The sequence below is a fragment of the Rhopilema esculentum genome, chromosome 20, assembly GCF_057945365.1.
Source record: "Rhopilema esculentum isolate cy_ngs chromosome 20, ASM5794536v1, whole genome shotgun sequence".
In the NCBI taxonomy this organism is placed as follows: domain Eukaryota; kingdom Metazoa; phylum Cnidaria; class Scyphozoa; order Rhizostomeae; family Rhizostomatidae; genus Rhopilema; species Rhopilema esculentum.
Genome location: NC_142834.1, coordinates 6734089 through 6761594, shown reverse-complemented (window position 1 = coordinate 6761594; position 27506 = coordinate 6734089). Strand labels below are relative to the sequence as shown.

Sequence of the window (27506 nt, the reverse complement as noted above, 5' to 3'; positions counted from 1 at the left end):
ACCGCCAGATTTGCCAACTAAGCAGTGGATAAAGCAGTATTTGCCTTAAAAGTAAATTTGTGATCCTGTGTCATAGCCCCAAAACCACTCGTAACATCAACCTGCATGGGAGGCTAGTTGGCAATATAGAAAAGTAACTAAACGACCTGTTTTGTTTCCAAAATAGCACTAAAGAGCAGATAAGCTTTGAAAAATAACGCCTATTTTTATAAACCAGACGTAACCCTTTCTTCAATGTATAATTTGCTAGAAATAAACTAGATCAGATCTGATCAGATCTGGAATTAAAACAGTTTTTCCCCATGAAGAAGGTTAATTTCAGCTCAAACTGTCATGAACATTATCAGCGGGCCTGATAAGCCTGGTTTTGCAGAATATTTTGAATAAAGCCTCTATAAAGAATGGGATGATGTTGTTGGCTATAAAACAATGTTTTGCGACTCGGAATGTAATTTTTTTTATTTATTCGGTATAAAAAACTTACAACAACAAATTACCTAAAACAGTACGTACGAACTACTAAACTACATTACAAGGATGGAACCTAGGAGGAGCAATATAACATGACTGCCCCCTGAGATATGACATGTATCTAAATATAACTAATAGCACAACTATAATACTACATATACATAAACTAGATTATAATATACATACATAGTAAAATACAACATATACATATACGGTAAATACTTAAGCCCGTTTCACATTGGACGCCATTGGAAAATATGTTATAATGTTCGAGGTTTATACCTAATATATAGCTATTTATTTTCTATAATGAATGGTGCTTTACAGTCAATTTGCCATCTACATTGGATAGTAGAGTGGAAGTATTTGGGATTTTATTATTAAGCTTGCATATTTCATGATTATATCTAGAATAGACAGGTGTCTTTGATCAATGGCTTCTTTCATGTCTGGAGAAAACATAAGTGCCCCACCCAACGATCCGGACAGAGAAATGAAATAATCACAATGAAACGAATATGTAGATATGTGCACAAATGCCTCCACTCTAATAACGTAGGCGCTATTTTTGACAGCTATTTTACAATGAAAAACGTCAATGTAAGTACCAGAAACAATGGCACAATGATTAACATCCCGAGGATTAATCTGGAAATAGCTAGAGCATCCTTTTCTACCAAGGTGCCTCATTATTCAACAAACTTCCAAAGGAAATTCGAACAGAAAGTGATTTTATTTCCTTCAAAAATAGATTGAAGAGCTTTTATACTTCAACTTGACTCTCAACCTTACAACTCTTTTTTATACAACTTAACTTAATTCCCCTTGTCCGGATTTGTTTTCCGCTTTCAAATTATATTTTATAAATGCTGACTGTAAACTAATTGTTTGATCTTATTTTTGTTTATGTTTGTTTATTTTACCAGGACTATTAGGAAAACAGTGTAAATTTGTATATATGCATATCACTACTGAAGTATTATCTTGTATAAATATTCGAGAATAATAATAATAATATTAATAGTAACAAAGTAATAATAATAATCCCCCACCTGGAAATTGACTCGCATAGCCTCTCTTGCACCAAGATTGGATGAAAAGTGGGTGGAGTTATTGTCTTTAGATTAATGAATCAACAATTTGCTGAAATGAGATCAGTATGTGGTTTGCAGACAAACCTTTTCTTGTGTAAAGAATGGAAAATTTGAATTTGTGGTTGAAATGAAGAAATAATGACTCAGCACGGAGCAGCTATGTCTTTGAAAATGGCGGGATACAGAGGAGCCACGCTACACTTCGAGTTGAAGCTGACATGAGCATTGGTTGACCTTGTCGCATTGATCTTTCTTCGTTGTGAAAAACCGCATATTAATCTTTATGAATTCTGAATAAAGCTCAGTATTCTGTTTTCCATTCATCGCTTTGTTATTTAAGGATAACAATTACAGATCACTCGGACTGCCCACAACAGGATATGGGCCTGCCTCACAATATTGACTAGCCGGGCTTCTCGCCCATTCTTATTTCCTGACAGGGTATCGTTGCTTTCGTATGGATCTGATTTCTGCTCCCTGGAAAATCGATCAGAGTATCAACAGTTACTCAAATTTCTAGCGATCGTGCAGGTAATTTTTATTTAATTCTTCATAAGGTATTATTTTACGTGTGAAAATACAGGCTACATTTGTCAGTCTTTGTCTGTTTATAATAATTAGAAGTCAGGCCACAAACCAAGGCCTTTGGCGAAATAATTACACCAGAAAGACATTTTCGATATTCAGTCGCAAAATCTATTGACAGCAATTTACAATATTCTTCGTGTGATTTAACTGTTCGTGGAATTGCTTTGCTGGTTTTCATCGATACTTTTTAGGAAATGAAGACATGCATAAACCGAAAATGTCATTACTTACGGGCTCTAGGCCCTATTTCAGTCACCAATTTTAGAAAAATATAGAACTTGCCTTCCGTAGCTCATTTCAGGATTTTGTTTCAGATAAGTACTTGTCGGTGAAAATATCAGTTGCCTAGAATCGACTCCAAACATTTGATATTGTTGGGACTATATACCGGTATGAGAAAACATTTGTTTATCTTAAAATGTGCTATTAAAAAAAACCGTTCAAGGAACCTATAAATTGTTTCATTCTGTCTTTCGATTATTTTGTTCCATCCTAATAAAACTTCTTAGGGTAGTGAAGGGCTTCTCAAAATTATCTATGCAGTTCCTCCCTTAGGGCTTACACAACAGCTCGTAGCATCCCTAGATATCTGTATATTTTTTGAGCAAACAATTTAAGTTTTGTGTCTAATTTACCTTGACAAAAGCCGATATGAAAAATCTATGATAAAAAGTTTCCTATTGCAACCTCCCATCCTATCTCATCTTTTTCCAACCCCCTCCAAACCCCCTCCCAACCCCTTCAAACCCCCTTCCAACCCAACTCACCCTCTTCCAATTCAACAGAACTTACCTTCTTCCACCATAACTCAACCTGTTTCACCCTACCCACAATCTTCCATCTAAATTCACATTCACCCTCTTAAACCCCCATACATGCATACACATGGATTTTGCTTATACAGATTAGCCATGATAATGACAGTTTCCAACTAAATACTCTGAATATCCAGGTTACTATATAAAGTTTTTCAATCAAGCAGCAACATTTTTAATTACAACACATTAGGAAATTATGATTGGTGAAAATTCCTCCCAAGACCATCATTTGATCACTGCTTTTCCCTTGCTAATGCTTGCAATTATGAAATGAAAAACTAAAGCCTTCCTTTGCATAACACATTCCATTTTTGATGTCTTTTGTCAGTTTTTTTTGTCAGAAACCTGATAGAACCTTTACCAGTAGAACTTAGAGAACATGCCTAACTATTTTCTTATTATTTGATCACACATTATTTGTTTAAATGTCACTGTCTCTATTTCTGAAGAGCAAATTAGATGTTTAGTCAATGGGCTCAGGGGTCACCTGCTGCCATTATTAGCAGAAAGTCTCCTGAAGGTCCTAATTATTCTTCGTCAAATCCAGTTTGCTTGTCATGTTACAATTTCAATCATATTGACCATTGCATCATTGTTTCACTGTAAACATTTTTTGTTCTCAGTGATGAAGGAAATGCACCTGAGATCGATAACATGGCAATTTCTGGTAGTTCACTGCATTCTGTTGATGCTTAGTTGTTCTTCTGATGCACTTTGGTCACGCTGTCCCAGAAAATGCAAGTGCCACTCATCATGGATCAGAGGAGTGACAACGGTTGAAGTTGATTGTTCGTCAAAAACCCTTGTTAGAATTCCAAGTATCAAAGATGGTTTGCCCAGAGATGTGACAAAACTGTGAGTATTTATGCTGGCTCTTAATAGGCTCTGGTTCTTGGCAGTGTTGTGTTTCAATTAAGTCAGAATCTGAGTTTTACCTGAATTATGTTAAGGTAACAAAAAAGGTGACATTAGAGAAATCTATTGGGCAAAAGTTCACTGCAATATGGTCTTTTCAATTCATGTGAAATGATGTTAAATTTAAATTTCTATGGCTCACTGTGCCCTTAAGTAATGAACAACTTTGAAACATTTTTTCAATATGAGAAAATCATCTTCTAATTAAATTTTAATTAAAGTTTGACTGAAAGATCAACAAACAAATACAGTCAAACAAGATAAGTTCCAGTCCAATTAAGCAATCTTTAAATGTTTACAAAACTTAATTAATTTGTTCCTTGAACTTGTCAGACGTTGTAATGAGTTTTGTAAAGGTTAAGTTAAATGTCAATGAAGGAAAATGGGCAAAATTTATAGAGGTCATTGAAACACGTTGAAGACTAGTTAAACTTCCATGTATATTCTACACATCTATTATCTATGTATTTGCCAATATTTTTATATCAGTATATTAATCAGAAATTAATTTTCATATCTGCTGCACATTCAAAATATCATGACACCTATTCTTATTGTGAATTTCATACATGTTGAACAATTATGTATAGGTTATGATCTTGTAAAATTTTTCATGATGGAGCATGAAATAGAAGTTTCAAAGTTGTGTAAAAGACTGATCACCCCTGTTCATGGCTTTTCCTTTTGAATCATTGCATATTTATAATTCTAGTAAATTGATTTTAATTTCCTTCCAACCACAGAATACTGTTTAAAAATTACATTCAAGAGATCCCAAAGAATGCATTTAGAGGGCTTTACCATCTCAAAGAAGTGTAAGTATTATAAATTTCTTGTTTTTCCTTTCAAAAACATTTCGGTTCCTGAGCTATTTTTATTTGTCACATTTTAATTCAAAGAGTTCAGAATGGATAATTGCAGAGAATTTTGTTTTGACTATTTGATTTATGTGTTATTTAGAATTGTTGCAGCCTGAAATATCATGTATTTTTCAAATATTTGAATCCTTTTTTAAAGTTTATATTCCTAAAATTACTCCCGTATTTATGTCATATGTGTTCACATTCACTAAGGGATGGATTTACTGGGGGTGTGACACCTCCTAATATTTTGGTAAATTTTACTTTATTGGTAAAAAGAACTTTTTTATTATAAGTGGTAACAAAAAGATGCAAAAAATTCGCTTTAGCTATCTTCCTTTATTCTTTACCTTCAAAATAAATCTGAATTTTAAAATGGATGTTTCAATCATTTTCCAGTTACTGGAAGGGTGTGGCAACAAAATCAAATCATTTTCTAACACCCTCTCAATCCTTGCTGCCTCAATCTGTCCCTGTATTCACCTATAGCTACTCTCTAAACTATGAAACTTTCTTCCAGTTTCTTGTATGAGAATTTTATCAGAAAGATAGACAAGGATGCATTCAGACGGCTACGAAGACTAAAAACTCTGTAAGTAAAATATTTGTATCATTGTATCTGCTTTCCCAAGGCTATACTTGATAACAAATGTGTTATCTAAATTTTTGTACATGCTTACATTTTATTTTCCATGAAAGTCAAATTTACCTTTAATGCAAAACCAAGGGTTATCTAAAAAAGGCTGATTTTTCATGCCAACTTCAAAGTTAACTTTTTATCCATAGCATTTCGCAGACTTGTTCGCTTTAGAAATATTGATTATGGTTGAGTCTGCAATGTTATCTTATCTAATGCTCTATTGGAGGTTTAACAATTCTTATTAGAGGGTTGTTACAAAGTTGTTTTCATTGTTCATTTGATTAAACATATCTCATCCTTATCGCCGTTATCCTAAACCATTAGATTATTGAAATGTTTTGCAATTTGTAAAGTCTATAAATCGTATAGTGTATTCTGAGGTTATAGAATCGTTCAGTTCTTCCGTTGAAATTCTCTGATCTTTTCGATCAAGTTTTTTATTAATTCCGCAAGAAACCACAGGTCTCAAAATACGATACTCCGACACAATCTCTTTGTTAAAATTGTTTCTACGTTTAAATAGAAATAACAATTTCTGTTGTTTCATTGTCTAGTCTAAATCTCTTAGGTTCTTCTAGCTAATGCCATAGTCACAAAGAAAAATATATGACGATAAGAACTGTCCTCAAAACCTTGAAAACTGAATGGCCCTTGTTGTTAGACCACCTGCGTATGATAATCAAAGAGCCATTTGTAATGATTTTCACCGTACGTACCGACGACCAGACCATAAACTATATTAAGAACAATTTTTATTAGAAGATCATTAATCATCTCACCAAGCTGTTGGCTCCCATGATTAGCTCGTAAACACGTTACGCCGAGTCTGGAAATTTTATGATGTCAATTAAACTCCCTGCCACATAACTAACTTCTTCATTCTATTTTTTGTACATAAGATATATACAATTATATTCCTCAATTTATGTTGTTTTATTTACGGAAGTAAAGTAGACTGAAACAAATTTTAAGAGTTTTTGAAAAACCTCTTGTGAACTTGCTGATGGGAGGTCGTGATGATCAGTTAAAATAAAGAAAATGATTTGGAATGGAGCCCCATTGTGCTAAATTGAGTCCAAAATCTATGCTTTTCGGTTTAATTGTGCATGTTGAATTCAACAGAAATTTGTGATATTTATTTCTTTGATCAGTTATTTTATGTGTAGTTTCGTCATCAAGTTCTAACTGCTTATCCTAACACATTTACTTCGTAACTTCTTTTCTACACGTTTTTTTTATATAAGTAACCTACCTCAAGGCCTAGTTCCAAAAATTCCTTATTCGTAGACCTAAAATCATCAAATTGTAGTACAAAAAGTTCCTTAATAGTTTCTTAATTCTCACTGCACATCAAGTGCCGTAAAAATAATACACAAACAGGAAAAACATAAACAATTTGAATTTTGCCTTTACTTGTGGCTAGAACTCAGAAGCAAAAACACAAAGAAGGCTATGTATAATGAAATTCTCACTTTCGAGGTTTTGACTGCAATAAGCTTTAACACTTAATAAAGAGAGGGGCGAGACAGCATATGCGGAAACTACTCAATGAAGCACTCGACACACGAATAGCAAACAATCTATGCGAGTATTTTTATAACTGTGAATATGTATTAATTGTTAGGTGTTGTCTGTCAATGACTTTTAAAGTCTTCGTTACATTAACAATAATTTCTGTTGTATTTATCGGCAGGTCACTTCACCACAATAGGCTAACCAAAATTGAAGATGGAACCTTCAAAGATTTATCAAATCTGCAAAGTTTGTACGTTCAAAATATATTTGAAGCTGAAACTCTTCCTTTATGGATTTGATATTGCATACAACTCTTTAAGTGGGGTTAGATCGGCTTATAGTCTATCATATGAGGCCCTTACCCGTCTTCAATACAACATTCCCTTGCCCGCCATCTTATGTACGTCACTACCAGTTTTCCTTTAAGTAAAAGTCTGCCTGAAGATATTTCTGGATGTTTTTTGCCTGAAGATATTTCTGGACATTTCTCCAGGCGTTTTCCCCGGAAATGCATTAAAAGTAATACTTAGTGTCGGTCAGCTTAGAATCTTGAAAGTCTTACCATCCGCCGGAGGAAGTCCATGCCTAGTCTAATTTGACAACACTGTGCTTTGTTGTGGAGCCCTTTGTTGTACAAATCACTTAAGAATTTTTATATTATTTGGACGGAATTATAGACAAAGATTTGTCACAAAGTAGTCAATGATTCAAGTTACCAGCCTTAAGCAAACCGAATTTTTTTCTTTAAATTGTGGATAAGTTGTGAACAGGAAATGGGAATATTTTTCGCTGTTCTTTTTCGGTTTTATCCCCAACCAATGACCCAAAGCCTAGGATACTCATATGAGCATAAGGGTCTTGTTATCACGATCTTAAATTAACCTTGGTTTATCGAAGGAGCCTTTATTATAAGAAAATTTTTAGATAGCAAAAACATGTTTGGAAACCGTTTTTATTACATTATCAGCCTACGGATTTGAAAAGGGGGCCGAAATAGGGACAGGGGCTGCGGATTCAAGACATTAAGATTTATGTTCCTTATGTTGAACCAGTCTGGCGAAGAAGGCAAAAATGGGTGTTACATTTCGCCAGTTTTGATGGAGAAGCCTTTGAAACTTCGACTTCCAATTATTAAAGATTTGGTGTGGATTTATCAATCAGTTTTACAAAAATCTGGAGTTTTTTTCCTACATTTTAAGAGATTTTGAAGAACATTGTGAAGGGAAATTTATTATGTTTTTAATGGCTTGCCTCGGTCAGGATGGCCAACATTTCAGGACTCTGTCTTTATTATCCTTAACTCTTCGAGGTTTCTGTATTTTTTCTAACAAAGGGCCTATTTTGTGCAGTTGGATTTCTATTGCAACAGTAGTTTATAGCGCCTTATTTTTTCTTAGACATTTGTCTTCAAATTTCTTGGAAGAAGTCAACACATCGACGTTTTCTGGGCTCAGACGACTCAAAATTTTGTAAGCTTTGAAACATTTCTTCAGCTTTTTAAATACCATTTATTTGAGGTATTTTGACTTCTGAAAGGGACTATACATTTTGTGGGAAGTAAAGAGTTAACGAGCTTTAGAAAAAGGTGAAGCATAGAAATGTACGACGAATGAATAGTTCATTGAATAAAAACGAATTTTTATAAACTATGGCTCCAAACATTTCAGTTTTCGACAACATATCTGCCTTCCCTGTACACATTGTTGTTCTCTGGAATACATGTTAACGTTTGAAATCCTTTATTAATGCAGTGTTGATAAAATTATTGCTTTCGAAACGAGAAGTGTAAGGGGACTAAGTAGGGAGTTGACCGTATACGCAATAAGAGTGCTTAAATACTTTTTCAGTTAACAAAATCTTAACAGAATAACTTTCAAGTAATTCTGTTTATGTCGACCAAGCAGCTGAACTCTAATTTACCACAAAACGGGTTCAGGCGCACTTGTTAGGCCGCTGTTTGTTTAATTCGCCAATTTCATTAGCAAAGTTTGTAGATATTCAATCTGGACAGAAAGGTTAGAATTCGCTTATCTAACGCTTATTAGTGACCTTGGGCAAAACAGCAGGATTCTGCCCTTGGTAAATCCCGTTCTAATCTCAGGCTTCATTTCTAATTACTGTGAAAGCCTGGCTCTTGTATTTCACAAATGACCATGAAACGTTGCTTAACCAGTGGATTCGTAATACATGGCTAGTCATCTATCAATCTTGTGATGTAAAGAGACATGTTAAGTCGATTTCTTATGATACAAAATACTATTATTTAAGGAAAGCCAATTACTGTTAGTTTTTCGATGTTTTTGAGCACACAGAATCTCACAAACTGACATTAGGCCATTATTTGTGTTGTCCTTGGTAGTTGTATATGAATATGAGAGAACCATTGGCCCTTGCCCTCTCCCGAATTTACCTTAGCATGCATCGCGCGTACGATAGCAATTATTGTTTGTGGCACGTGATCTCTTTTCAGAGGGAAATGCAAGTTGCTGTGTTATTCCCTAGAATACGCCTTCAATGTTTCTGTTGCTCGGTCATTGCTAGGCCTAAATATTGTTCACTCTTGGTCGCCAGTATGATTAAACCTTTTTTCTTAGTTAAATACTCAAGCATCCCAGCAGGGCCGAGATAACAGACTGCATAGATAGTTGTTTTAAGAACAGGATTAAAAAGAACTGAAGATGTCTAAAGAGGAATTAATTAATCGACTTAAACAAGATTGTGGCTGTGCTGACATGCTCCACTTTCATTGAAGTTCACTGTAGTGCACAGTCACTAGTCTCCTTCAAATTTCAATCATCTGAGAACGTTTCTGAAGTGGTTAGGGCATTTTATTGCCACATGTACGTATAATATTGGCGACACATTGTTGCTTCATGAAGGGCACAGAACGCTCTGGAAAAGCCAAAATCTTTTAAGCTTGCTGGCAAGAATGATTACGTTGACATCGACATGGTGAAAACGTAGTCGAAACGTATAGAGACGTTTTAGAAGGCGTTCAAAGACATGCCATTCAGACATGCCATTAGAATCAGCAGCCCCAACATTATGAACAAAAATCTTGATATTGTATGCTTCATTCGTTGGGTCATTAAATTAGGGATGAAGTACACACAATGGGTTTCATTTCTAATTATACGTCACTGGCTGATTTTCCTATGTGCGGTTCCATTGCATGCGAAGCTTGCACAAGAGGACCCGGGCCTAACCAGCAGTGGCCTCAATGGCATCTTTCTGAATAATAGCCAATAATGTGTTTTAGGTGGTTTTTTCTCAACTAGAAAAATACTGAGAATGTTGAAGTAAAATTGAATAATTAAAAAAACAGTGGAAACAGCAAGCAGCTCACCTGACCTTTATTTCATCATTTTTATCTTTGATAAAATATCACGGTAAACAGTCAGTTATAATTTATATCTTTATAGCATTCTTGATATCTTGATAAAATTCTTATTGTCGTTATTTTGGTCGCGTAGATTCTGAAGAATGGCCTAAATTAAAATAACGAACGATCAATTTTTGCTTTCTTGCAGATCTTTGCACGAAAATCATCTTCGATGCATACCAAAGGGTGCGTTTTCGCCATTGGGTCGACTCCAGTTTTTGTAAGTTGGTTTCGGTTAATATAATATAAAACCCCTAAAAAAGATGAAAAGTCTAGGCCACCCCGTTTTTAATGTCAGAAAACGCCCTTTTACCAACGGGGAACGATAATTTTACCATTTGTGAACGGCCATAACTAGCGTTTGGTCACTTAAAAGCAGTTTCAAAATCAAGGAATGCCTTGCCGAAATATTACGTCTTCCCCAACATGTTCTCATCGAATCTGGGAGATTTCAAGTGTTGTTGGTTTGAAGTGAAGACGAGAGAGTGAATTGGACTTTGAATTGGCTAAGGGCGCAATGAGAGATGAGTTTTAAAGGTGACTAAAGATCAAATTTTTTAAAAAATTCCGACAAAGTAGCCAAATTTTCGAAACTTTGTAACATGTTCCTGGCTTGTAGAGATGCTGTAGCCCCCGTCCCTCGTGTTAGAATGCTGGGGGTATGTAGCGTGTAATTTTTGCTATTGCTCTTTCTTGAGTATAGAAACCTACCTTACAGGTTTGTTATTTACCAAATGCATTTTTCGTTTGGTTTTTGGTCATTGAAATATATTCATAAAACGTCTTTTACAGATCTTTGAATCGAAACCATCTAACCGAGATTTCTTCTGGAGTCTTTTGCGATTCCAACAGTCTGCTGCAGTTGTAAGAACGCTTACCATTTCTTCTCTGTTGCTTCTTATTCCTATTTTTAGCAATAATCTATAATAAGTTTCTTTGGTATTTTTGCTGATAGAGGGGGATGTTGTGAGAATCAAATAAACCCGAGTACTGAAAATTTGAAATTCTGCACTATAGCTTTGGGAATGGTTTTTCTTTATCTGATATTCTGATGTCTGAATTTTTATACGTTTCTATGTTGTTTTTATCCTTTGGAGTTATACCTGGTTTGCAGGTCTGCAGCTACCATTCGAAGAAAGCCCTTCCCCTGCTGGTCCCCAAGTCCCAAATTTTTATCGTTTATCATATCATGATTATTGTCAATGCAACCTAACCGTTGCGATTTTCTTCAATCTCCAGATATCTAGAGCAAAATAAAATCCAGAAAATAGAGAACAATAGCTTCAAGAATTGTTTGAATATGGTGAAACTGTAAGTAAAACATAATCAAATTTTCTAGCTCTGAGAGTATTTTGATTCAGTGTAAACCTACTTGGAAACTTCTTCATTTTTGCAGCCTCATTTGACCGACTTTGTATGATTTTTGGTGTTTTTTTCTCTACAAATTGGTGCTGAGCTCTTTCTATCATCTCATTATCTGATTTGTTTTCCTTTTCAGGACTATAAGATACAACAGGCTAACAAATATAACGAATGCCACTTTCAATGGGTTGGCGAGTTTAGAGGAGTTGTAAGTGATTTCATCTTGCAAATTTCTGCTCTGCTCTTTTTAGAAAGGACTTTTTGTAGGAAACGTAAAACTGGACATTATTAAGGAATAAACTCTTCGAAAAGAAGTGCTACAGTGAACTTTAATGAATTCGCTGAATTACCCCCTTGTGTCTTTCTTATATTTTATCATCGATAATCAAAGTAACGAAGACTGTTGAGGAAAATTAACACCCCTTTTTCTATTCATCAACGCCATATGATAAATTCCAAGTTTCTATTTGAAATTCTGATCCCTTTTGATAAACAATTTCTTATCTTGTTATTTACTTGTTATCTTTTTATATTGTTAGTAAACTGTTGAAAAACTAATCTAATCAGGAAATTGAAAAACTAATCAGGAATATTTAACTGTAAATAATATTCAGAAGGGTCGCAAGGCCTAATCTATACCTCATTATGCAGTTTTTGGCAAATAGTCTTGGCTATTGATACGCATTTTTGTATTGTATTTTATATATTATATTGTACTCATTGCTCTTTTAAAGATTAATTAATTTAGTCTGTTTCAGGTTTCTAAACAACAATTACATCAGCAGCTTCCCAAGCCATATCTTTAGAGAACTTAGCCAGTTGAAGAAACTGTGAGTTTAAGTTCATCACTTATTTTGCTTTAAAAATGGTAATTCAAATGTTTTTACGACAATTTTGCCAGCTCTACGATTCTTTGTTTTTGTTCACTGTATGTTCCTTCCGTGGTATTTCTCAAGTTTATTCCAAGTAATAGTTGCTGTACAAATCTCTGAATCGTTTTTGTACTCTTGTAGCTCTCTTGGTAGTAATAAGATACAACGAATTGAGCAGGGGACGTTCGCTGGCCTTGACGGTGTCTTAGAGTTGTAAGTATAAGATTCTATATACTCACGCACGAAAAGCTATTGAGATTATATTAAACCTTTTCTGAATAGGTTCATTTTGCCTTTTAGTTGATCATGATCTCAAGTGAATGTGAGAAACGGTATACTCATGGATACTGATTGTATTATTACACGAATTTCTTGCAAGAAAATCGCCAAGTTTTCTTACATGCTGCCTTTTCTGCAAGAATTTCATTCCGTACTTTTGCAACTTACGATGTCGTCTCACTCACAATTCACAAAACCCTCTGTTTCATATTCATTTAGTCTTTAAGCCCCATAAACGTGGCCTCGTTTGTCAGACCTTTGCGGTCCGCCTGAATATCTTCCCACTATTATTTTCGATATAGACAAATCGTGGGAATTGCATTAACCGATAACCCAATTTCTATGAATTTTGAAGGCTTATTTCTAATCGTCTCAATCACAACATCAAGTTTTCAAAACAATTTAATTTTCCTTCTGTTTGCTATGCTGCAATCCCTTTTTCATAAAAATATCTTAGAAAATCTATTTGCTTAAAATTCTGTTTATCGTTTTAACTTGATGCTTTTGTTTTTGACGACATTTCTCCATTCCCTGTAGCCCTGTGAAGCTATAACTGCGATGCACATAATATTCGGGTTTAGATTCTTCCGCAGTTAAAAAACAATTTTTTCTGTTTCGCAAACTAGCTGTACCGACAACTGCCATATATAGATTGAGTCTATTGAGCATTTGATTACTGAAGACAATAGAGCTTTCCTTTGACTTTGCAAAGACTAAAGTACCCTGATAGTAAAATCAAGTATACTTGTCTGGTTTCTAAAGCAACCAAATTGTTAGTTCTGATTGCGATTTAATAAATTTATACGCTAGTTTGCAGCATCTTTTTACAGTAGAGTAGCCAGGGTATTAAGACCGGAGGGGGCAAAGGTGAGTTCAACGAGGGGAAAATGAAGCCACACCCTTTTAAACGCCTAAAAATGCCCTTTTTCAAAGATATATTCTATCGTTTTGGGTGTGGACCTCCGCCCCCTCTTGTTTCCCCCTCACTACGCTACTGTCTTTTTGTTTGATCACAAATGTTTGTCAATTTCAATACCTTACATCCCACACCAATATTTCTGCATTTTTAATGCTATTATTTATTGATTATTGCTGACTGATTAATTGATTTCTTTTTCCCTTACTCTTTATTGATTTTGTGGGTGGATTCCTCCAGGAGTTTTAGTATCATTCTGTATAAGTTTTGCTTTCTGAATTGCTTTCTGGGATCAAAAATATTTCTGGGACCATTGATCCTGTGGTCCGATACTTTTTCAACCCCTTTAACTTTCGAATAACTGAGCATCTTTAACCACTTTATTTATTGGCTATATGTCATAGTTCTTAAGGATGACTGGATATCTTTGGAATAACTTCACGTTCTGTTAAGCAAAAAAAGCAAAGACTTTTTATATTGCTACAAGGGGAAGCAGTGACATCGCCCTCTCTAAATGCTCACTCATTATCACTCACCTATTATTTTTGAACCTGTAACAAAACGATGTGTAGGGATTACAATCTACTGCTTATTATAGCAGCAAAGCATCCTATTGGCTATATTTTCAATGTTTTTTCGTGTGTTGCGATCAATGATCAAAGGGTGTGGCCTTTATGATTTCTCAGCATTATCTCCAGACTTTGGACCTTTGCAAAGTCGCTAAAGTTCACTGCTACTCAAAAGCGCATGGTACTTGCACATACAAGACGTTGAGGCTAAGCGCGTCTTCACAGAAAATATGTGATTTGCCTTCAAAAGTACTTTTGGATCTTGTAATTCGGTTACAAGTTGTCTTTTGGGTTTGAGTGCATTAGAATCTTTAAAATCTTAGTTTGCGCAAGTCTTAGTTTGTTTACATTTTCACGGCCTACCGAGAAAAATAAAATAGAAACGCAAGCAACACTTACGGAAGAGAGTTTTCCAGATAGCACATGCTCTGGGAACTAGCTAACCCCAAATAGATCGAGATTTCAGAAACAGTAGCCCTTGGTCGTGTTAGTATCTGCGTTTTTGTTTCGGCGTTTTCGTTAAAATCCTTGGTGTCGCCGTTTTAACTTAAGAAGGACTCTCTGATTTTACTTTGAGAAAATTTCCACAAAAGTAGTTATTGTACGGTATATAATTTAAAAGTTGCATTAGTGGCCTGGAGGTATGGGTATTTCCAGGAGGCATTTTCTGCTTCTCTTGCTAACCACAGTAACCAGGGAATACTTTAGCATTCTAACGCAACTATGTTATGTTCAAGGGCTCTTTCCGGAAACAAACTCTCCGAGCTGATACCTAATGGATTTGGTGGATTGCCAAATTTACGTATTTTGTAAGTAGTTTTTATCTATTAGTAAGTAGTTATTAAGTAGATTTTATGATTCACGATTCGCTCTTGGCTACCTTGCAACGAAAGCACACTGCTAACAAGTAGCAAGTGCGATCCTGCAGTTATGTAATATCCCTTACTTCGTAGTTATGTCCTAATTTAGCTAATAGTTATTTCTTAAATTTGTAGGACACTTGAAGATAACAGCATTATAAAGATCCACCAAGGTGCATTTGCTGGTCTTAAAAACGTTGCTACGCTGTAAGTAGTCTTTCCTACTCACTATTTTGAGGTATTTGTCTGACTGGTCTGTTTGATATTTATTACATGGCTAAAGAAGTCATCGGAAGACCTTCGGTAACAATGGGTTGTTTTTTATCATCGATTTATATTCTCTCCAGTTTAAAAACATAAATTGACAATGTAACTGCAAACTTGTTAACTGCTAGCTGCTAGTGGAAAAATTCAGTATAAAAAAGAAAGGAAATTAATAATAGAAAAGTCATTTGAGTTAAAGGTTAGTTGAAAGGTACATTCTTAATCAACATATGTTGATTAGTTGCGGACTGTATAAGCGTCTATTTGTCGGGTATACTCGCCATCAAAAAGTAGTTTTCCGTCAGGAAAATTTATTCCACCGGTCTCTTTATCAAAGCTTTTATCCCACTGTCAAATTAGGACAGGAGAGTAGCTGCTTTTTAACTTTTTGAATCTGAAATTTAGAATAAGTAAATACACTTAGATATGATTTGAGTTGCAACGTAGATATTAACTTGATTCTAGAGTTTATCCTGGACAGAAATTGCTCCTTATTGAAATGCAATGAATGAATGAATGAATGAATGAATGAATGAATGAATGAATGAATGAATGAATGAATGAACGAACAAACGAACGAACGAACGAATGAATGAATGAATGAATGAATGAATGAATGAATGAATAAATGAATGAATGAATGAATGAATGAATGAATGAAATCAATTTTACTTTGTTTGGTAACGTAAAATTTCGATTACCATGATTCTTTGATATGGGGGTAGAATGCCATCGAATCGACAAGCCCTGCATTTTTTCAACTCGAATGGCGTTGTACTGCTTAATACAATGAGAGCTTTTAACACTAGTGTAGAACATTTCTAGTTATCAGAGCTTTACGAAATATCCTGACGTGATCTTTATTTGATCTGGTCATTTGTTTGTTGCATTAATGTACCATTTTCTTTTATATCTTCAAAATATATTTTCTATGGAGATTCAACATCTTTGAAACAGCTTAAACAACAAAAGATAGAAATTCAACAGCTTTGATTTTTTAGGTATCTCTACCGCAATCAGCTGTCAAATATACCATCTCATGCATTCAAGGGTCTAGATAGATTGACTGAACTGTGAGTCATTTTATTCTAATTTTATTTGTTATATATCTGTTGTTTTTACACCTGAAATGCATTTAATTTACCTGTATTTTGATGCATTTTTGCCTTTTACAACTATTTTTAAACTTTGTTTAAAAATGGCTTTGAAAAAAGCAAACATTTTACAACATACAAAGCTTTTTCGTCTGACACTCCTCAGAGCATAAAACGTCAGAATAGGTTCCGAAAAAACACGATGGAAAAATATATACCCAATTGTGGATCGAAATAGGCCAATCAGAAAAACGCAAGCACAAGACCGGTATAGTTGACCAATCAGTGCCGCGAGCCTAAAGAAAAATTACCAATGGAGTCCAAGAGAGAAAACGAACTCCTTTTGTCTACACAATGGCGGCTTTTTCGTTTTTATGTAGATTGACTCCAAAACTGCTAGATGGAAGGACGACCGGGCTCTGCCAATTATCCGAAACATGTCGTATTTCCATCGTGTTTTTTCGGAACCTATTCTGACGTTTTATGCTCTGAGGAGTGTCAGACGAAAAAGCTTTGTATGTTGTAAAATGTTTGCTTTTTTCAAAGCCATTTTCAAATTCTGTACCGCAAAAAAATTGTTCAAACTTTGTTTACTAATTTACCATGTTTTTACCTGTGGAAGGTTATAATTCGTGGGCTAAAGGACAGCACTTTTTTCATACTCTTCTCTTGCACTGCTCAATAGCAAGATTAACAATATCAAAATAAATCGATCACAACTTTTTGTAGCTGGACCACAGTATATTATTTTACCAATCTAAAACTTCCTCTACTTAATTCGATGACTTTATGCTTTAAGAAATTAGCCATTATGTAAACCTTTATGCGCTATATAAACAGATGATCATGTGTTTTTTTGCTTTTGCCGATGTGCGATGTGAAACAGTTGTATATTTCGAAATTATAATTTTACATGCAAATCTTCTTTAGAAACCTTGGTGTAAATCGAATTGCATCCATTGAAAACGAGGCCTTTTTTGGAATGCCAGTGTTGCTTAGTTTGTAAGTAAAACATTTTATCATTGACCTAAATATTTGTATCTCGAGCATTTTGCCAAAATTTATTTTGCATTCCTGACGTAACGGTACCATATAGATTACTCGCGGTAGAATTAATTGCGGGAGAATTACTGGCGATAGATCACGCGCGGTAGATCAGATGTCTTGCTGAACAATCGATGTTATTTAAAACAAGCTACATGTTAGAGATTAATGTGTACAAATGTGTACATTAGGTATTGATAACTTTTTTCTCGAGACAAGAAAGGAGTGGCAGTGTCAAGTGCACTGAAGTATCAACAGTATACCCTTGACCCTGAAGTATCAACAGTATACCCTTGAAGTATCAACAGTATACCCTTGATAAAACACGCGTCTTGGACTGGGGAGGCGCGTTATGAAGGTACTTGCGTAATCGCGGATCTTAAATGCCCACATCTTTAGGACTGGTCTCTATGATAACAGCAATGCATGGACTCGATCTGACAGTGCAATGAAATAAAGGAAGTAAGAATAAATTGAAAAATCAAGAAACAGAAGTCTCAACCAACCCATCCAGAGGAAAGCTCAGTCTTTCTCTCGAACACACTTGGACTGCAAATATGAATCTCTGGGTCAAGTAATCCTGAATAGTGGGCAAGAGGAAATTAACTTCATAGAAAGAGAGATTCTCGGCAGCTATTTAAAAAATAATTTTTTTGGAACAGCTGCATGATCGATGGAAATACTATTCAAGGGAGCTAATTGCTTCTTAACTGTTTTTCTAAGATTTTTTCGTAGATTTAACTTCAAAGCCTGGAAACTCTTCCTCAGAATCCTGTTCATTTGAAATCACGTTGAGATTTTTTCTTTTAGGTCATTGAACTCAAACAGACTAACTGTGATTCCTGCACATGCTTTCAAAGGACTTGCGCTGCTCCAGAAATTGTAAGTCCCTGTTAAATGCGTACAACAATCGTGAAGTAAGAAAGATAATTTCTGGGAAATTCATCGTTTTAACTCATTGGTTTATAGTCATGTTTTTTAAACAGATGCTTAAGTGCCGCGAGCTCTAGATGACTAGTTCGTTGTATGGATCTAAAAAGCCGAAAAAATCATGCCAGATGCCACCGCAATTTCACATTTAATAAGCATATATTGTCCTAATTTGCAAGAGGATGACTTTCAGAGAACGTATTTTACTGATACTAAGATATATATAAACAATTTTTCTAGCTGTTACTCACAAAACTCACACAATTAAAAGCAAATTTAGTGGATTGCATCAAAGAAGATCATCAAGCGCACTCACTGGATTTTTTTACTGTATTTTCTACATAAAAAATCCGTGTAATCAAAAGATTTTCTTTATCTTCTCTTGTTACTATGAAAAATTTGTTACAATCGATCAACAACTCAACTCACATTAAATTCAGCTCATTTTTCCAAGTATTAAAATCCCTTAAATTTTCTGATTTAGACCGTCAACACTCACCATAAGCATATATTATGTCCCTTTATTGCTTATTCGCCCGTTTTACAATCGGATGATAGATTTTTAAAGTGCTGGCTTGTATTTACTTGACTGCACACTCCCCATTAATAACCCCTCCTGTCAAGGCCAGGCTCAAACTATTACGAACTGTGTGCGTCCCTAACGTTGTTTTTATTCTATACACGTGCTCAATTATTAGTTTCCTGGTCATATCTCCTGATATGTCAGTGCCATCCTCCGTTTAGGCAGTGTCCCATCTCCTATTATATTGTGGAAATGAGAAACCTATCCTTATTTTTACACTTCGAACTTCAGAGAGCTCGCGTTCACTTAAGACTTGTGACCAGTGCTAATGCTATACTAAGGTTGTCTTACACGTCATATGTTTCAAGTCTTTGCTTTCCATCCCCAGGACCTTGTACTTCAACAGAATACGCTACGTTGCTGAAGGTGCCTTCGCTCCATTAAATGGCTTGAATATATTGTAAGTACAAGCGACACATACTTGAAATGATTCAAAAGCATAGATCTATACATTGAAAACAATTATGAAATCTCTGCCCTCGTGTTTAATTATGGTTATACAATGTTTTTGGTAAGATTTTGCCTCGAAATTTTTGCTGTTTTTAACTCAATATTTTACTCTATTCGAGTATTTTATCCTTTTATCAAAAGGGGGTATCTTTTATTTTAGGAATATCTAGTTTATGTATAATTTTTTCGATCCAATAATTTATACTTTTACAAGGTTTTAGCATGTTTTTCAAGTAGATTAATAGAAATATTTGTATGAGTGAACAGAGAGAAAACTGAATTATTCTGAAGTAATAAGGAATGCATTTGTTGTAGGTCCTGGAACCCTCCGTCGTCCCTTATGCGGTTCCATCCAAAACTTCAGACGGTGCAAAGTAATACGCTGCATTGTGACTGCAATGCCTTCTGGTTGCGAGACTGGATCAACAGCTCAAAAACACTCGTCCATCCTGCGATTTCTTGTGCTGCTCCTGAGCGATTCAAGGGCAAGGCATTGATGAGTATTGGAAAAGAAGACTTTCCATGTGGTTTGTAACCTTTACCTTTATTCTGGGTTTTCATGTGCTTCTTGACTTTAAGTGAAATGAATACAGGAAGCAAGAAGTTCGTCATCATGTCGTTATCATCTTCATCGTCATTACAATAACCGCTATCATCGATCATCATTAGAATCATAATCATCATTGTCACTACAACCGTCTATTAATAAGGAAAGATGTATGTGCTTTTCATGTTCTTATGCTTATGAGATGAGTTGTGTGAATCTTCTTTTTACAGATCCATCCCAAGTTCAAGTCATGCCTAACAGAACCTACGTGTTGGAGGGCGGTAGTACCTCATTTAAATGCACATTGTTGCCTGGAGCAGTGTTCACGTGGGTTCACAATGGGAAGAAAATAGACGTGGAAGACGGCGATAAGTATGCAGCTCAGCAAGATGGTCTCTTAGAAATCAACAGAATATCACCTGAAGACGAAGGGACTTACATTTGTTTAGCAGGGAACAAAGCTGGTTCGGCTGCTGCTTCAGCAACCTTATCCTTAGGACGTAAGTTTAGCACTAATAGCAGTTTTATGATAAAATAATCTAGCATCCCCCATGCTCTGCTTGTTGCAAGATGAATTACTCAAAGTAGTATCAATACAGAGCTTTGACATTGGTGACCGTTACTCACCGCTCTTGCCACCAACTGCTCACTGTCAGTTGTATTTCACCATAACATTCTCTTCTATGGAAAAATTTAAGTAACAAGAAAACTACAAACAGCAAGGTTACCTTGGCCTATAAAAGTTATCGTCCATAGACTTTGAAACTGAAACTTCATTTTTGGCCTCATTTTTGGCAGTTAATGCTGAAGCTTCATTTTTGGCAGTTAATGCTGCAGCAGAACATTTTGTATAACCAGATGGTAGTCTCTAGGTTTTTTTTAGTAATGGGTAGAAACTCAATGATGATGGTGTAAATGGAGAACATTTTAAAAAAGGGACAGTTCCTCCACTATTAAACAGGGTACTGAGAAAATCTTATTATTGAAGTTAATAACAATAGCAGAGACACATCCATTGGCAAAATGGGATGGAAAAATAAAGACAAGATTTTTAGGGACCGTCTAACAGTCTGAATGGCTAAATCTCAATTAGACAGGCTAAGAATTTTCCCATTTGGGTAATTACTATCCAAATCTGGATTTAAATGTTTTTGGTGAGCATCCATCATTTTCTACACTGAAATGGATCGCACGAAATCAACTTTTTGCATGCAACTAATTTGTTTACTATGGCCTGAGCTATTTTTGAACCTTTTTGCTGTTGCAGCTCTCTAGTTCATAAGAACACTGGAAAGGAGAGAGGGAGAGCATGGCTTTCAAATGATCGTGTAAAATGTTCCTTTCATAAAAAAAACGAATTCAACTGAACCCCGGAGCGTACATATCACCTTTTCTTGAGCCTTTTTTCCCCAGCTGTTCAATATTGCAGTGTGTATAATGTTGTACTTAATCGATTATCCCGAAGTGTCCATCTATCGCCCGGCAACAGACACCGTTCAAAAATTTGTATACTCTGTCGTCACAGGCACCCCAGTGATAATTGAGCAACCAGAAAAGGAGGTGACCGTCGCAACCCCAGAAAAAAGTGTTCTTCTCCCATGCAAAGCAGATGGTTACCCCAAGCCTTCAATTTACTGGCTGAAAGATGGCGCAAGAGTTAAGTTCAATGAACGCGTTATGCTGTCTGCCGATGGTTCGCTTATCATTTTGAATATGAAGCATTCAGATGAAGGGATATATTCTTGCTTAGCTGCAAATACATTCGGAACAAAGGACGTCTCAGTTAGGCTGTACCTTAGCCAAGGTTTGTCTGAGATTTGCAATCATTACTTCATTCTCAAAATACTGCTTTGTTAAGTTGTGTTCCTTTTTTTTCATTTTAAATTCTTTATACACAAAGATTTCTTCAGCTTACAACTAAATACCAAATAAGAAAATAAATACCCTAGTTACATTAATATAATTTATATACATTTAATGCTAAATTATGCACAGTAATCTATCTTATAGCAGCGGCTCTTCCAGGGAGTCGTGTTTTATATAGTGTTCAGCTCGTATAATAACTTTTCAATTGCTTTTTGAATTTACCAAGTGTAGAGAGCTCTCTGATATTGATGGGAATATCGTTCCAGGCTTTCACAGTCGAATAGTGAAAGTCTTTCTTGACGTATTCAAAGTTTTTTCTTGGGATTTGTAGGTCCCTGCGATTCCTTGTTCTGTATTTGGAGGGCTGGGTCCTATGATGATATTTATCCCAAAGGCTTTCGGGACATTGTGTGCTGATTATTTTGTATGTCATAACTGATCGATCGAACTTTGTTAGTTGCTCAACGGTCAGCCAGTTATGAGATCAGTTGTCTTTTAGTCTGGCCTTATCAATAATCGAGCGTGCTCTGTCCTGCAGACGTTGGAGTGTATTTAATTCTGATTTAGGAAGACTTCGCCAAATAACACTGGCGTATCTCAGGTGGCTCTCGACAAGTGCACGGTACACATGGTCGAGCTGGGATTGTGAAATAACATTTTTCAGTTTTTTTAGAGACTTCAGACCGCCGTTAATCTTCCCTTTCACTTTGCTGAATTGGTCATTCCAGTTTAGCCATTCGTCCACCATAACCCCTAATGATTTGGTCTTCGCAACTTGCTTTATTTCTGAATCATTAAGGTGCAGTGGTTTTGAGATTTCAACTCAATTTGTCCTCTGTGGATGGCCAATAATCATGTATTCAGTTTTTTTCGGGTTTGCGCTTTGTTTGTTTATCCGCATCCATTCCGAGATGTTTCTTAATTCTTTGTGGGCATTTGTAAGTAGATCTTCAATGTTACTAGATGTTAATGTAGCATGTGTGTCATCTGCATACATGCTAGCCTTAGAAAATTCTAAGCACTTTTCAAAGTCATTTAGGTAGATGATAAATAGGAGTGGTCCCAAGCATGATTCTTGAGGTATACCTCATGTTACCAATCTAGCCCCTGACTGTTGTCCATCAACTGAGCAGAATTTTTTTCTATTACTTAGGAAGGATGTGAACCATACTCCCGAGATTCCCCTCATACCGAGCTCATTTAACTTTTTAATCAGTATTGCATGATCTATGGTATCAAATGCCTTTTTCAAATTCAGAAATATGGCCAAATTGAGCTGTTTTTTGTCCATGTTGTCATACCAATAGTCAGTACCATTTATCAGGGATGTTATAGTAGAATACAGTTTTTGAAAAGCAGATTGATTTGGGGTCAATTCTTTGTTCGCTATGAGATATTTAACAAGCTGATCGTGAACTTTTTTTTCCAACAGCCGAGAAAAAACTGAGATGACAGAGATAGGTCTATAATTGTTTCCATCCCTTTTTGAGCCTGATTTAAAAATCGGTGTGACTTTTGCTAATTTCCAGATATCTGGGAAAGCACCATACTTTAATGACGAGTTGAAAACCATGGTTTCCAAATGAAGTCTGCGGCATCTTTAATTAGCGTAGTAGAGATCTTGTCTGGGCCCGGTGCCTTACCATTTTTTAATTGCTTGATGGCATTTAGCACATATGTTTCATCGATATGTACAAACATCATTTTGTTTTGCTGAGCATTGATCTGCTTTAGAGAATCGCCTGTGATTTGAATTCAGATTCGGTTACTCGAGAAATACCTTCAGGTACAGTAGCAAAGCCTGCATGAAGTGGAATGGTCTTTGCTTTGTGAACAATATATACCCAATGTTACCTCATGTACGTTAAGCAGCAATACACCATGAGTCGATCAAACGTTCTGTTTTTGGGGACCAACTGATATTATCCCCCATTTAACATAGCAAAATACAACCCTTTTTTCAAACTACGTGTTGCTTTAAACCAAGAATATATTACTTGCTTTATACTTTTAATCTAACTACTCCGAGATATTTACTTGCATTTTCAACTCTCTCCTCAATTGTTTTCCTTTTGTTTACAAAGGATCTATGTGCTTACCATCCTGCAGAAGAGACTCGGGTTATTGCATTGCCAAGTATGAATGCCAGTGTTTGCTTGGCTTTGAAGGACCAGCCTGTGAATTCCGCAACAATAAAGGTTAGGGATCCTGCTATTGAAATTATATATTTGCAGGAAAATGTAATGGAGAGCACCTTATTGAGGTTATTGAATATTTCTTTAAAGATTTTATGCTAGTTCTAAAAAGAGAGTAAAAAAACAATTTTGTCGATGTTGTTATATACTGCCCATTTTTGATCTAGCAATAATTTCTACTAGGTAAAAGCTTTCGTTGACATCTGGAGTAGAAACAAAATTTTCTTTCGACACGAAACGATGATTCACTATTCGTTTTTTTTATATCTCTTTAGTTAAAAGCGTGGAGAGAACTGCTTCGAATAACTCCATTGATGGAAAAGCAGCACGTGTTCCAAAGCAGTCCAGTTGGGTTTATGACCCTTTGGAAATGGAGTTGGATGGCGGATCAGGAGATGATGACACTGAACGAGACTCAGGTTTGCGCAAATGTCATATGATTATCGATTAGTTTATGGCATTTAGGAAACCCTCTTTAATTCAGAAATTTACCCGATCTTAAGCGTCGCATAAAGCTGTTTTATGGTTTTACTTAAGCGACATGGCTTTAATATATCAATAAATTTAATAAAAGCTTTTGCTAAAAATCTACTCAAAAGGCGTGTTCCTTAATTATCCAATATGGCAAGTGGATCCACCATTTTGATGAATTTTCAACTGCAATAACTCGTTATCCACACGTTATTTCAGACTTTTGCTTCACTTACAATGCCAAAAAAGTAATTACAACGAAGTAGGGGGAGAAAGTTTTGATGACAGAGAAAATATGTGTTTTGAAAACATATCCAACGCAAATTTTCAGTACGACTTTAAGTACACAAATCAAGGACAAAAACTAAGACAAATCAAGGACAAAAACTAAGGCAAATCAAGGACAAAAACTAAGGCAAATCAGTTTGCTTTTTTAGATTTTTCAAAGATTGTTATGGAAAATTTCCTCTGCTATCAATTTGAATAACTTTTTTTATTATTTTGTTTAATCGTTACATTCTACAAAGTGGCTATCTACAAGAGTTGATCCGAACGTACAGAATGTGATCTAAACCTGTTCCACGTTGCCTCTGTATAAGTCAAGGCTGCATAACCAATCGAATCCTTTTTGTTCTTGCATTGATTCAAATGATGATGTGACTCTCTTTATGTTCGAAACGAAGCCTTGTTTAGCATTTTTTGGCCCCTTTTCTAGATGACGAGAATGAAAAAGTTGTTTCTGACGAAAATTCAAAAGTCAAGCTGATAATCAATGATCACAAACGTAGGTAATTGAATTTTGTTTACCTTTTGAAGTGCAGATGCATCAGTATTGATACCTTCTTGGCGGTTCACATCATGTAGTGAGTTATGTTTGATGAATTTTAACTCGAAAAGGTTAACAAAGAGCCCAATTACTTGTAGTCAATTTCTTGAGGGGAAAATTCAGTAAAACATGGTCGGTGTTCTAGTTCGATTTAAAAGTGCTAGGAGAAAGTCTTACTTTATTTCAAATTAACACTCTTGTTGGTTCTGTACAATTTTTTATCATTCTTAAAACTTTTCTTATCTGTGCTTCATACCACAATATGTCCAATACATTAATCTTCGTTGGTTCAAAATTGTTATCTATTACTGAATACCTTATCTATCATCCTTAAACATTATGTAAGAACCGGCTTAAAGTTTCGCTTCATTGACAATCGTGTTAACAGTTTTTCTACGTTATTGATTTGACAACGTGGCAAGCCTCAAATATAATTCTGTTCCCGGGCCATAAGGGGGCTCTAAAATTTTCTGTGGTCCTTCTCTTCAGACTCCAGTAGAACGATAGAAGCAACCCTTTAAGTAATTATTTTCTAGACAATTTCTTAAAATTCCTACGATATGGCCATGTTATGGTTAGGCTAAAAAATTGTTTTTATAAATCAAAGACATTGCTCCAACAACTTTATGCATCAAAGTTGTAAAATTCGATCGAAACTTGAACGGTATAATTTTGTTCAGCCAGGGAATGATTTTTGAATTGTGTTGCATGATGCGAGAACGTCTGTAACAGCAGTGCAGCTTGCGCTGTGTTAAGTGTGCTTTAAACAGATCTTGAGCACGAGAACTTAATTTTCAGCAAAGAAGACGCGACGAAAGAACGTTGTGGTGAAGCTAGGTACAGAGGTTGTACCTGATCACTCGCCCCGGCCAAATTTCCAGTTAATCATCAGAAGACAAAAGCCTGTCAACAAACGGTTGTCAGTTATTCGAATTGGTAGATCTCCCAGAGTTCATGCGCTAACCACGAAATTATTAGTACATAAATTGCTACCAAAAGGTGGCTAAAGTATCTTGTATATGAACACATATATATATATTATATGAAATTTGCTCTTGCTCAAGTTAAGCCAAAGTGTTTGGGTTTTTAAGATTTTCTTCGCAAAATAATTTCACGCTAAGCAGAGTTTTGTGAGAGAACCTTGACTGTATTGTCAAGCACTTTGAAGTTTTTTTCGCTTGTAGAGCTAAAGCACATCTTGTAAGGGCATAACGTTTTATCTCTGTCAATCATTGCTGTCAATATTTTGCTGTCAATCAAAAAACCCTTTTATAAGGTTTCCATGCTCTTTACTTCCGTCTTCCATCGTCAGTGATTGAAATCTATGTCTTTGGGAACTGTTATAAGCACAATTTTATTTACGTTCGTTATGGTCAAAATATATATTTTAAATTAATTGCAATATTAAATATTAGTTATGATAAATTTTTTGCTATAACATATTGGTTATTCGGCCAGTTTACAGACTTTCCCAAAGTCTAGCCAGTTTATTAAAAATACTGTCAGGTTGAAACCAAAGTCAATATGGAGTTTGCTGTAGCAAGCTCAGGGAACTAGGTACCGGTGTAAGCTGTTAATTATCCATGATTAAAAAAGCTGAAAAGTAGGCACATTTGTTTTTGATGGAAGATAGAGCCTGGACATTTTTCGAATCCCTCCTCCACCTTATTTAGAGAAATGTTGGCCCAGCCAAATCTTTTACAGCATTTGCATATTTTTCATCGTTTTCCATTGTTGTTATTTGGAACATTTTTTAAGATAATAGGTTGTGTGTTTGCAGAGAAAGTAAGAAAGGCATCCTTTCACCTCTCTAAAAAAGATCTTTATTTCAATAGATGAAAAAAGAGTTAGTTTTGTTTTTTATGGGTATTTTTAAAACATATTTGATTGTCTTTTTTAATATCAAATATTTTCAAGATATAATGAGCTAATTTTTCCTGTTAGTAGTAGCAATGAATTTGTTGGGAGAATGGTGGTAGAAGTGTAAATATTAGCTTAGTTAAGGGTAGTAACATTGTATTTATGAAAAATTATATTATATATGTATTTTATATATTCTATTAAATTGTATCCAAAGAATGTTTTTAATCTGTTA

General features: G+C 35.3%; 1 protein-coding gene across 3 annotated transcripts; it reads left to right on the top strand.

Annotated features, from left to right (window-relative positions):
• Nucleotides 1-1576: 1576 nt before the first annotated feature.
• On the top strand, nt 1577-27506 carry LOC135687122 (uncharacterized). 3 transcript variants are annotated; one of them, XM_089114630.1, is made up of 26 exons: nt 1577-2096; nt 2468-2543; nt 3595-3826; nt 4630-4701; nt 5267-5338; nt 7080-7151; nt 8299-8370; nt 10432-10503; nt 11076-11147; nt 11523-11594; nt 11782-11853; nt 12404-12475; nt 12659-12730; nt 15019-15090; nt 15277-15348; nt 16407-16478; nt 17430-17501; nt 18354-18425; nt 19385-19456; nt 19822-20033; nt 20284-20553; nt 21579-21857; nt 24004-24117; nt 24390-24533; nt 25301-25369; nt 26210-27506. In XM_089114630.1, the coding sequence occupies exons 3-26, from the start codon at nt 3597-3599 to the stop codon at nt 26416-26418; spliced, it is 2679 nt and encodes an 892-aa protein (XP_088970756.1). In that variant the 5' UTR covers nt 1577-2096; nt 2468-2543; nt 3595-3596; the 3' UTR covers nt 26419-27506. The 3 variants fall into 3 exon arrangements, with proteins under 3 accessions (XP_088970756.1, XP_088970757.1, XP_065059670.2); XM_089114631.1 differs by having other exon boundaries at nt 25301-25373; nt 26210-26417; XM_065203598.2 differs by lacking the exon at nt 2468-2543.